Source organism: Zea mays, chromosome 7, assembly GCF_902167145.1.
Source record: "Zea mays cultivar B73 chromosome 7, Zm-B73-REFERENCE-NAM-5.0, whole genome shotgun sequence".
NCBI lineage: Eukaryota > Viridiplantae > Streptophyta > Magnoliopsida > Poales > Poaceae > Zea > Zea mays.
The window spans coordinates 155,650,078-155,662,479 of NC_050102.1; the positions used below are offsets into that span (position 1 = coordinate 155,650,078).

A 12,402-nucleotide genomic window follows, 5' to 3' on the forward strand; every position below is an offset into this window, starting at 1 on the left:
CGCTACGCCATAAATCAGACCACAATCTATCTATCTATATCTATATATTAAAGCTAGGAGCAAAGGAGCGCTCCCAGCGTATCCACATCACCTTTTTTATATGAACCGGTGGATATGTCATCAACGGGCATGCAATGAATAACTTAGGATACCTTTCGTATTCTCATGCAGACGCCAGAATCTTCTAGAGGGAAGCGGCCATGCAACGAATAGCTTACTACCTTTCGTATTCTCAGGCAGACGCCAGAATCTTCTGGAGGAAAGCGAAAAGGAGTTAATAAAAGCAAGGATGGCGTAGCCGGCCAACACGAGTGCGGCGCGTCATGATGCATGGCTCCACGAGTGCCGCAGTTGGCACGCTCAACGGCGCCCAGCGATGTTGACCTCGATCGCCTGCCGCTCGTCGGCCACCTCTCCGCCGGTAGGGTTCGCCGTGTCGCCTCCACCTCTGGCCCCATGTGAATCTGTCGTGCTCTAATGTATGAAGAGGAGCAGCGTTCTCCATAAGCAATCTTCAGTTTGCTGCACAGTTGCTAATTAACATCAAAATCTTATTTTTTATAGCATGCACATCATTGTGCTAATTAATGTCTACTTTTTATGAACAAAGTTTCAGAAGTCTCCAGTTGAAGAAGCACCGGAGGAATTTGACCACATAATCTTCCCTGTCAATCATAAACCATTCCATTTGTCCAGCAGAAGGCTTGGCCCTCAACTAAAGGTAATCAACCACAACCATTTGAAAACTATGTTCATTACGTGTAAACTTCCCTGTGACGATAATAGTGCTATTTGTTTGAAACCGTCGAAATATGTTGGAGTTCAAAATTTTCCTTACTGATTCTTTTGTTCTTACTAACTTCAAGAGAAAAAATCATTACGAGCAGGAAACCTTTTGTATTTGAATATTAGTGATACCTGTGTATGGATACGAATCCACCACATCCCATGAACTGAAGTATCATTGATTGGAATATCATTGATTGGAAGGAGCTGAACAAGATGGAATCCTGAATCGACTGCCCGATCAACAAGACGTTTAGGATTTAGAAATTCTCCAACGCCAAGGTGATCGTGTGATCTGATTGAAAACATGGGTACAACAACACCTGCAGTCCTGCACCCCTCCATGATGCATCTTGGTAAATATAGATGAAGTATTATTTGGCTGTGTATGATGCATTGATGCATATTGATACTCTGGTTTGTTAGCCGGACTATGGAGTTCCATGGTTCTGTTGTTTTGAGCACATGTTCATGCGTTCTGCGTGGAGTTATAATGCATCATAGCATATGTTGTTATATTTGCATACTTAACTACTCTGCTATTGTAAACAATTGACTTTTCGAATAATTTTATCCTTAATATGTATATATATTTGCATATGTTGCTGCTCCTATATGTTTAAAACAACACCCTTTATTGTTATATTTGCATACTTAACTACTCTACTATTGTAAACAATTATCGCTTCGAATAATTTTATCCCTTATATGTGTATATATTTGCATATATTGCTGCTTCTACGTGTTTAAAACAACAATCTTTGAACTATAAAAAATATATTGATGAAAGACTCGCGCAGGGTGCGAGTAATTTACTAGTATGATAAAAGTCATACCTTCCAAACGAAAATCCACGCAAGAGACCAAAACCAACAAGGCCTATGTACATCAGCAGCGGGCGGCCCATGTTTCGCGCCATCCGTCCTGGACAATTCCGAAACCCTAGCACCATCCGACGGCCATGATAATTTCATCGCCTCGGTATAAGGTCACTCCTACGCCGCCGCCACCTAAACCTCAGGCTCCTCTCCGCACACCCCACCTTCCCTACACCGCCGCCGCCGTCGCACGCAGCCGCATCCGCCATGGGTGAGTTCTCGGCTACAAGGCCGTCTCCGATTCGCATGCATGGGTTTTTACGGTATGTTGCATCGTTTCTCGCTGTGGCGCAGGGGCGTACAAGTATGTCTCGGAGTTATGGAGGAGGAAGCAATCCGACGTGATGCGGTTCGTGCAGCGCGTGCGCTGCTGGGAGTACAGGCAGCAGCCGGCCATCGTCCGCCTCACAAGGCCCACCCGCCCCGACAAGGCCCGCCGCCTCGGCTACAAGGCCAAGCAGGTAGATCTTCTCCCATTGGCGCGTGCCAACTTTGATGCGATGGATTTGTGGATAGGGTGTGGTGGTGCAGGGATTACCGTCATTTAGGATTAGTCCCTGTTTGGATTCTTTGAATTGAATTTGATTCTAATAATCGTAATTTAGACATATATTAAGTAAGTTAATATGATATTATGCGGATTATATTTTTACACTATTGTTTGTAATATGTGGTAGGTATTTATTTGCTACATTTCATCTATAGGGGTGAGCGAGCCGAAGAGCATGTTATAAGTTGCATAGTAGAAACATAGTCTGGTGATACATAAAATCAATTTCCATTCTCCACCCAAAGGATTTGATATAAGCTTATATATAAACTTTGGAAAGTGCAAATTCCAAGCCAAATAGGCTATTCTATTAAGTAGATTTTAATTCCTCCGAAATGAATGGATCCAAACGGCCCCTTATTGATTTTCCAAAGTGCTATAATTATATGCTGGTTTGTCTTAATTTTTTAAGCCTTTCTGCAAGCCAGTTGTGTAAGTGTATTATTTTTTGTGATTGTGTCAAATCATCCTGGACGAAATGAACGCTTGTTTAGGTTCCAGAGGACTCGCTTATTTTATTTGCCTTTTTTGAATGCTGTAGTATATTTGTTTCTGCTGATATACAGTGTTTATTTCTTGACTAGTATTTTGGTATTACGAGTCCTTTCCTCTAATTCTGTAGATTCTAACCTCCTGATGAGTCATAACATGCAGTTGTTCAATATATTTGTTGTATATTGTACTGAGTAGTTTCTATGGGGATCTATTGTTCAGTTAAGTATTTTCCATTGGACGCTTTTGTAGCGATGGGTTTGTGAATTGTGATGAATTTAAGGTCTGTTTGGTTTCCTACCTAAGGTGCCACAATCTGTCTAAGCTTAGTCACTCATATTGACCTTAGGCAAAAAAAAGTTAGGCATGTTGTGGCGCCTTAGGCAGCTAACCAAAGAGCCCCAGTCTCTGGCTCTCTGCGGGGAGTGAGTTTGTGGTATGGCAGGCTTGATTTTGGAAGTAGTTGTTATAAAGCTTCCTGCCTATGGTAGCATTGCTTGTCAACCTATTGTCATTTAACCAGTCACTGCATATCCTTTATGTTTCCCGTGAAGCTGGATGGTTTGTTTGATACATGTTCTCTGTGATAGTTTCACTTGTCAGTAGAAATGAACAACTCGTACTTGTCTGAGTAATAATGCATTGAACTAGTTCACTCTGAAAATTTGAGTAGTTGCTGGGTCTGAACGTTGTGTTATTTTTGTTCAGGGGTATGTTGTTTACCGTGTCCGTGTCAAGCGTGGCGGCAGGAAGAGGCCTGTGCCGAAGGGTATTGTCTATGGCAAGCCCAAGCACCAGGGTATCACCCAGCTCAAGTTCCAGAGGAACAAGAGGTCTGTTGCTGAGGAGAGGGCTGGACGAAAGCTTGGTGGACTCAGGGTTCTCAACTCCTACTGGGTGAATGAGGTATACTTGAAATCTTGAATTGTGCCGAGCTTATAACAAGATAGCATGAGAATTTTCATCCTAGTTAGTACTGATGCCTTATCTCCTTGTTACTGAACAACAGGATAGCACCTACAAGTACTTCGAGATCATCCTGGTTGATGTGGCTCACACCGCCATCCGCAACGACCCAAGAATCAACTGGCTATGCAATCCTGTGCACAAGCACCGTGAGCTCCGTGGTCTCACCTCTGCAGGCAAGAAGTTCCGTGGTCTGCGTGGCAAGGGCCACACTCACCACAAGAACAGGCCGTCCAGGAGGGCCACCTGGAAGCGCAACCAGACCCTTTCCCTCCGCCGCTACCGTTGAGCACACACATCTTGATGCTCTGCTACTGTGGAACCCGCCCCATGCAGGCTCTCTGATAGTATTTGGTATATTTGTTTCATTGTTAAATTTTGCTACATGTGTTACTTTTGAGCCCCTTGAACTCCGTTGTCTGTACCATGGAGCAAGTGACGCGTACGAGTCGATGAAAATGATTGTTTAGTAGTGCATTGCTGTGTATTCTGTCTGGCACGATTGATTTAGGGCATGTTTGGGAACACTTCTTTCAAAACCACGGTTTATATTACCATAGTTTACCGTATGTTATGACATGAACATATTGTATTTTACATCATTCTAATTCAACATCTGTTTGGAGCCGGGAGGAGAAAGGCCAAGACAAGGAAGGAGAAAGGGGCTAGACTGCGCCTGCGGAAAACTTTGTTCAGACCAAAATTTGTTAGATCCTAAAAATACTATGGTATAAGTGAAACCATGGTTTAAAACTTAAAGTTTTTAAATATGCATGTAAACACCTTTAGCCTAACAATACTATGGTAAACTCAAATAATATAGTATTGTCTTGGAACTAGATGTGTCTCCCGTCTAAAAGATTTTAGTTGTATCCTAGGTGTACACTCCTTGCATTTGGGGTGCGTTTTAAAACTACGTTTGATGCTTGTTGTCTCTTCTGGGGGCTCCCTAAATCAGGGTGTTTGCCTTACGGAGAACTTTAGATTCGCTTTTGTAGATGAACGTTCGGGTGCCATTTGTTTGCGATGAGTATGTTTATCGGATTTTTCTGTTATCTTGTCTTCTGTTGTATTTTTGTTATAGAAATAATAGAAATGAGAGAATCCTCTTATCAAAAAATATCACTATCATCCAAATATGAAATTGAAATTAAATCCCTTCATATGGAAGGCACAAATAAAACATTATCTAACGTGAGAGTGAAACAACTATATAATTGTAATACAATATCTCTAATGGTTTCAACATCAGCTTCAAATCCATTGGTGACTCTAATACTTCTTTGTCCTTTTAGAATATTCCTCTTCCTATAAAATTTGGTGGCATTACTAGAACTAGAGTCGATCCATCAAGTATCAATTGACATATCTAAATATAGAGACTCATCTATGAATGTATCTTTATTCTTATTGTCCTTATTCGGCCATTTAAGGGACTGAACATAGTATTTCATGTGATGTCCTTTCTAGCGGCAACATGTACATGTGTCATCATCCAACTCCCCTAGTTGAGCTATAGAGGTTGAAGCTAGAGGTGAACAATACACTTAAGTGTTCTAGTGCCTTTTCCTCTTTGTTTCCTTCTCATCATGTTAACTAATCTTAATAGCATTAAGATCATTGCATATCCCAAAGATAGAAATGAAGAACTTACACATGGGCCAAGAACCCAAGACAGGGGATCTAGGCCCTAGGGTCTGGGCTATAGTCGGGGCATGGTCCAAACATTCTTTTAATAGTTTCTTTGTCTGATCTAAGATATTCCATAAAAAATACAGGGCCGTCTCTGACGGTGGGCAAGCAAGGCGGTTATCGAGGGCTCCCAAATTGTTAGCCCCCACTCAAGTATATGTTTAAGTATGGTACTTGGTTGTTTAATCATCTCAATCATTGTTGGCTTGGTTGGTCCAATGATATAGTAGTACAACCCCGCTATCAAGCACAGTACACGAACATTGGCCTGCCGCGCGTGTACGTATTATCAAATCTGGCCAAATCGATCCCATTTCCCAAATCAAAACAAAATATATCGAGAAAATCAATTCTCGCCGCTACCACGTCGTCAAAGGACTGGACTACAGACGCGTCATCAATGACCGACTTTGCACGTACGTGTACGCGTATACAACAACTAGACAAGGCAGGAGCTAGCTAACTACATTTGGTCTGTCGTTTGCTTCGGAATGCTTGGTTCTACATATTCAGGTTTGTGAATTTTAATTAAGTATTTTTCTTACTCCTTAATAATGTAGTAATCATTTATTATACATTTTAAAATGTTTGTATATAACTTAATATAGATTTATTATATATATATATATATATATATATATATATATATATATATATATATATATATATATATATATATATATATATATATATATATATATATATATATATATATATATATATGGATCAAAAGAACCTCGATATAAGCTCTCGCCCAGGGCCCTGAAATCTCAGACACGACCCTGCAAAAATGTATATTTAGCCCATTCAACATGGTCAAGAAATCTCTTACACTTTTTAGCATCCTTTTGGGTTATTTTCAGATCCACCACTATGTGAAGGCAGACTACCACAAAAGGAAGAAGATCATGAGTGAGTTCATGGTAGAGAACCTGTTGGACCGTAGTTTTGTACTCCTATAAACAAAAACAAGCTATGATATAAGCAAATTTATTTGATTGCATGCATGCTTTCCATGCTTCATCAGCTAAGGCTATCTACAACAACATTTCTATCTCACCTCCTATCACACACCCTATTTTAAATTCCACTCTATAAACAGTGTGGTCTACAGTGTAAAAACAATGTTTTACACGTCTGTATACATGGTCTGCTGGAGATGGCCTAAGTCTCCAACCAGTCAGACAACGTATGGTTGGACCATAAAAAGGAAAGAATGAGAATTTAGAGTTAGTACTGTAAAAATATTTGTGTTTGTTTCATATCAGTGGGAGTTTTGGTGACAAGAAGAGCAAGTTTAGAGAGTGAACTCTCTTTAATCAATTCTCCTCTAGGGAGGGATGGAAATTGAGTCACAATTATTACGCTTTTAGGGCTTGTTGCATTCAAATAGAAAGGAGATTTTAGCCCTCTAATCCCCTCTAATTTTCTTGACTCCAACATGCCCTTAATAAATATATGTGATCATCGTTTATCATATATTAGAGATATGAATTACCTCTTCATCCTCATTCATATTCTCCTCTAATAAACAAACAATAGATTAAGGGTATGTTTGTTTAGGATTATAATCAGTTAATCTAACTTTTTTTTGAACTAACACTTAGTTTAGAATAAGTTGGATTATATAATCTGGACAAACTATAATCCCAAATAACCGCCCCTAAGTCTAATAACTAAATTTTCATCTTCATTCTCTCCATCAGCTCATACCGCTGTGTTGGCGCCGATCTAGGCACCAAACACTAGAAAGAACCATCTAGCGGTTCCCTCTGCGGAGGCATGGACGACCTGGCATAGGAGCGGCTCCTCCTATGCGTACGTTCGGACGATCCGCGCCTAGGGCTCGGACGGTCCGCGATGGCGTAGAGGGTCGTCTTCTTCGCAGCAGACCTAGATCTCGCCTCCCGGGAAGGACCCCGTCGGGGAGGAGAGATCCTATTGTGCGTCTTGGTGTCGGTAGGCCACCCAAGACGTCTCTATTCGACGTAGAGCCGAAAAGAGGTGAAGATTTGAGGTAGAGGGAGGCTAAACTAGGGCTAAACTAGAGTTACTCCTAATGCATAAGGTAAAACGATAAGTAGAGTTGATTGGATCGATTGTGGGAGGTTCAATCGGTCGTATCCCTTCAACTATGTAAAGGGGAGATCTAGAGCTGTTATTAGTCTGTTTTCGAGTTTATCCCACAGGTTTAGCTAACAAATCCTGCAAGACATCTAGAACCCTAACTAATTCTATGCATGCGCGGACGGTCCACGCCGGTACGGTGGACAGTCCGGACCGTGGACCGTCTGGCCTCAGGGTCAGACCGTCCGCCGGAACATTTTTGGAGCTCAGCATGTGCCCCTGCCTTTTGGTGGAGGTTGACGATCCAAAAGGATATGCACTGCTAGCATCATTCGGGAAACAATAGATCTCACAAGTCACTTCGTTCCCGAAGTAAGAACTAAGCCTGATGCAAGTCACCAGCTTTTCAAACTAATAGGGTGATCATTCAATACAACTCTAATGCAAAAATGTCGTTTTGGGTTGCGTCTTTCTCGGCCATGACCATCTGATCAACGGATCAAAATGTATAGAATGGAGGTGCCCTCTAGCTTGAATAGACAAAGAGACTATGCATGTACCATGGGTTCATTGTCGCACAATTCCATATTTGAATAGGACAATATATTGACGATGAGTAGGCGGGTGGAAAGTATCCTGGCATCACAGGATGAATAGGCGAGGCTTGTTGCGTCGCCTTTCAGGCTGTTTTATTCAGCCATTTTGTTTTAGAGGGTGACCAGGGTTTCTTTATTGGTCGATCGTGTAGAACGGCCTCCTTGCTAGCATATTTGGAGAGCAATTGATAAAAAGTAGGGCCGGCTTAAGAGGATGAGCCAAAGACAAGCTTCATAACTCCTAGTGGTACCTATTGTTACCTTCGGATGCCTGAGGGGCTCAAAAATGCTAGAGGAAGCTTCAACAGAATGACTGCCAAGGTTCTTCACTCTCAAATAGGCAGGAATGTGCTGACTTATGTCGATGATATCATAGTGAAAAGCACAAAACAAGAAAATCATGTTACCAATTTGCAAGAGACGTTTGCCAATTTCAGACAAGCTGGTCTCAAGTTGAACCCAGAAAAATGTGTTTTCGGAGTGAAGATGGGTAAGTTTCTTGGTTGCCTGGTATCAACAAAAGGCTCCAATGTGTTTTCGAACCAAATTCAAAGAAGGGGGCTCAACGGTTGGCAGGAAGGCTGGCATTGTTGAATAGATTTATATCAAGATCAGAAGAGTGGAATTTACCATTCTTTGAAATACTAAAGTCAGCCGAAGTATTTCAGTGGGGTCCGGCTCAACAGAAAGCCTTTGAAGAGTTAAAACAATATCTGATGGACTTGACAACTCTAACTCCACCTTTATAGGAACTCTGCTACTTCTGTATGTGGTTGCTTCCCATGCTGCGGTTAGTGTGGCACTCGTACAGGAGAAGCAAGATGGCCAAGTAAAAAAGACAAGCACCAGTATACTTTGTCTCCGAAGTACTCAGCCTATCAAAGAAAAATTACACAGAATTGGAGAAGGTACTGTATGATGTATTGATGGCCTCCAGGAAGCTTCGGCACTACTTTCAAGCATATCATATAATAGGCCTTCATCACAACCCCTAAAAGACATAATGAGGAACAGAGAAGCTATAGGAAGAATCGGAAAATAGGTCATGGAACTTAATGAATTCACCATTGATTATGTACACAGATCCTCAATTCAATCCCAGGCGTTAGCAGACTTCATTGCTGACTGGACGCCAGGGGCTCAGAGTGAAGAAGCAACAAAAGATGCCGAAGCTTGGACGATATTCTGCGATGGATCTTGGGGAACCTTTGGTGCAGGAGCAGCTGCTGTTCTAGTGGCACCCTCAAAAGTCAGAACATGTTATGCAATAAAGCTAGACTTCAGTTGTACAAATAACATTGCCGAGTACGAAGCTCTTCTTTTAGTGCTTCGGAAACTAAAGGCAATGGGAATAAGAAGGGCAATCCTTAAAACTGATTCACAAGTTATTTCTGGCCACGTGGATAAGAGTAGCAAGGCAAGAGACCCGAAGCTTGAAAAGTATCTGGATGCAGTCCAAAGATTGGAAGCTTCTTTTGAGGGATTTTCTGTAAAAAATATCCCAAGGGGAGAAAATGAGCATGCGGATTTGCTAGCTAAGTCAGCGGCACAGGGGCTCCCTTTGCCTTCGGAAGTATTTTTTTGAAACAATAAAAGCACCTTCAGTCGAGCTCATGGAGAGAGCAGTGCTCACAATCTCGCATGTACATAGTGAAGACTGGAGGACCAAAATAATATCCTTCCTCCAAGGCAACCGCCTCTCAGACGATGAAGCTTACAATAAGAGAATGGAGGCAAGAACAAGACCATATGTAATAATTGAGGGAGAGTTATACAAGCATGGAGTTTGTTTCCCATTGCTTAAATGTCTTTCCAGGAATGAAGGACAAGAACTAATGAAGGAAATACATGCAGGACTGTGTGGAGCTCATATCGGATCCAGGCCTCTACTGGGAAAGGTTTTTAGACAAGGTTTTTATTGGCCGAAGGCAGCTTTGGATGCAGCGGACTTGGTCTAGAAATATGAAAACTGTCAGAAGTGTGCCAGAGACCAGAAACAACCTTCGTCTTTAACACAATTGATCCAACATACTTGGCCATTGCAAAGATGGGGCCTAGATTTGTTAGGACCGCTCCCACTAGCACAAGGAAATTTAAAATATGTTGTGGTAGCGGTGGAATATTTCTCAAAATGGATCGAAGCTAAACCTCTAGCTACCATAACTTCGGCCACTGTCCAGAAGTTCTTATGGCAAAATATTGTTTGTCGTTTCGATGTGCCGAAGGCTATTACATTCGACAATGGAACTCAATTCGATGCTGAAACATTCAAGGTTTTTTGTGACCAGATCGGTACAAAAATACATTTTGCATCAGTAAGGCATACAGAGTAAAATGGGTTTGTAGAGAGAGCAAATGGAATTATAATGACAGGTATAATGAAGTTAATCTTCAATCAGCCTAGAGGAAAGTGGCCAGATGAGTTGATCAAAGTGGTGTGGAGCCACAACACTTAGGGATGGCAACGGATAAATTATCCGCGAATAGTGTCTCTGGACATCCATATCCGTGACTTATATCCGATATCCAAACCCATACCTGTTACCCGCTACGAATAAAAAACAGTATCCACATCCGTTACCCGCGGATATATCTGTTTGCCCACTACACATACAACATATTTAAATCCAGCAAATTCAAATATGATAACATATTTGTCCAGCAAATTTAAATATGATAAAAACATACAACCATACAAAATTTGTCCAAGAAATCAAATCTGATACATGTATTAAGGCATACAGCGAGCAATATAAAATTGTCTAGCAAAATCAAAACTGAATTGTTCAAATTGATAAAACTACAAACACACAAGCCACAAGTAACTAGGATCAGGGTATTTCCAATCTAAAAAGCCTACAAGAATTTGAAAAACTACAAGAATCTATAAAGAAACTGGACCTGCTGGGCGAGCTGGACCCCACATGTCAGGTTACTTTAACGGATATTTGGGTATTCAGGTATGGATACTGATTTTTGGTTCCCGTTTTAAAAATATCCACGAATATCAAATGCTACCTGTATCCGTATCCACGGGTACAAGATCGTACCCAAAACCGTGCCCAATGGGTTTTCTATCCATGGGTACGCGAATAAATCAGATCCATTGCCATCCCTAACAACACTGATGTCTCAAGGTCAACAGGTTTTACTCCCTTCAAGCTCCTATTCGGTGACGAAGCAATAACACCGGAAGAAGCAAGAATAGGATCAATAAGAACCACAGCTTCAGCGGAGGATGAAACTGATTCTCAAATAACAAAATACACCATAGAAGGGACCATACTTCAGGCCATAGAGCACATTAATAAGTATCAGGCCAAAACAATAAAATGGCATGATAGGAAAGTTCGATTGAAAAATATCAAGCCAGGCCATTTGGTGCTTCGAAGGATAGCCAACCCAGATACGGTGGAGAAAGCTACAGCTGAAATGGGAAGGTCCTTTTCTAGTAGTATCTTTGTCAAGACCCGGTTCTTACAGATTGAAGGATATGGATGGCAACGACATACCCAGATCTTGGAATGTGGATGAGCTTCGACAATATTATGTATAATTGATGTAACCTTTTTTATTTTTCCTATGGCACCCTTTTCCTTTCAGGAGGGGAGAAAGGTTTTTAATGGGGCTATAGTTTGTAATTTTCATTCTTGTTTAGCCCTATGCAATACACGAGCCAAGATCCCCCAAAAATGTAACATGTAATATCAGAATCCGCACCATCGAGTGCAAAGAGAATAGGGAAAAGCTCAAAAGACGTCCCTAGGGGGATGCAGAGTTGTAATCACTCAAAGGGTGACGAAGCTACCAAAGTCGTTCCTAAGGGAGCGCAGAGTAAGTCTCGAAGCTCAAAAGTCATCCTAAGGGAATGCAGAGCCAAATACCACCGAAATAGAAGGTGAAGAAGCTCCAAAGTCGTTCCTAAGGGAATGCGGAGCTTAAATGCCACCGAAATAGAAGGTGAAGAGACTCCAAAGTCGTTCCTAAGGGGATGCAGAGTCTGGGTATGGTTTCGTGTGTGTTTGGGTCATACATTTGCATATTACATCGCATCATTATTTGCATCCATACAAACATTCATTAGACATTTGTAGGATCATCATTATCATGACATGAAACATGAACGATAATATGAACAGAAATTGTCCAGCTTCGGCGACAAAGTGCTTCATTGAATACAAAGAAGCTTCGTTTCAAACATGTACACATGCATTTTATGCAAGGAAATGCTTCGATGTGTACGAAAAGAAGGGAAGGTGTTTTTCACCTTCGGCTCAAAGGTCACACATGGGTTTCGTCCACAGCAAAGCAATTCGCACATGGACGGAAAGGTAAAATTATATTACAAGGTATGGACCAATATATACAGTATTGA

At 41.4% G+C, this 12,402-nt stretch overlaps 1 protein-coding gene across 6 annotated transcripts; it reads left to right on the forward strand.

Annotated features, from left to right (window-relative positions):
* Positions 1–313: 313 nt before the first annotated feature.
* LOC100284016 (60S ribosomal protein L15) lies at positions 314–4,269 on the forward strand. 6 transcript variants are annotated; one of them, XM_035960612.1, is made up of 7 exons: positions 314–421; positions 611–721; positions 888–1,142; positions 1,587–1,875; positions 1,959–2,125; positions 3,415–3,612; positions 3,716–4,269. In XM_035960612.1, exons 4-7 carry the CDS (start codon positions 1,872–1,874, stop codon positions 3,959–3,961), a joined length of 615 nt encoding a protein of 204 aa, XP_035816505.1. In that variant the 5' UTR covers positions 314–421; positions 611–721; positions 888–1,142; positions 1,587–1,871; the 3' UTR covers positions 3,962–4,269. The 6 variants fall into 6 exon arrangements, with proteins under 6 accessions (XP_035816505.1, XP_035816506.1, XP_035816509.1 ...); XM_035960613.1 differs by having other exon boundaries at positions 315–479; XM_035960616.1 differs by having other exon boundaries at positions 315–479; positions 991–1,142.
* The last annotated feature ends 8,133 nt before the right edge of the window (positions 4,270–12,402 follow it).

Coding starts and splice junctions, on each gene's coding strand:
- LOC100284016 (XM_035960612.1), top strand. Junction 2,126..3,414: donor TCGGCTACAAGGCCAAGCAG/GTAGATCTTCTC, acceptor ATTTTTGTTCAG/GGGTATGTTGTTTACCGTGT. Junction 3,613..3,715: donor ACTCCTACTGGGTGAATGAG/GTATACTTGAAA, acceptor ACTGAACAACAG/GATAGCACCTACAAGTACTT.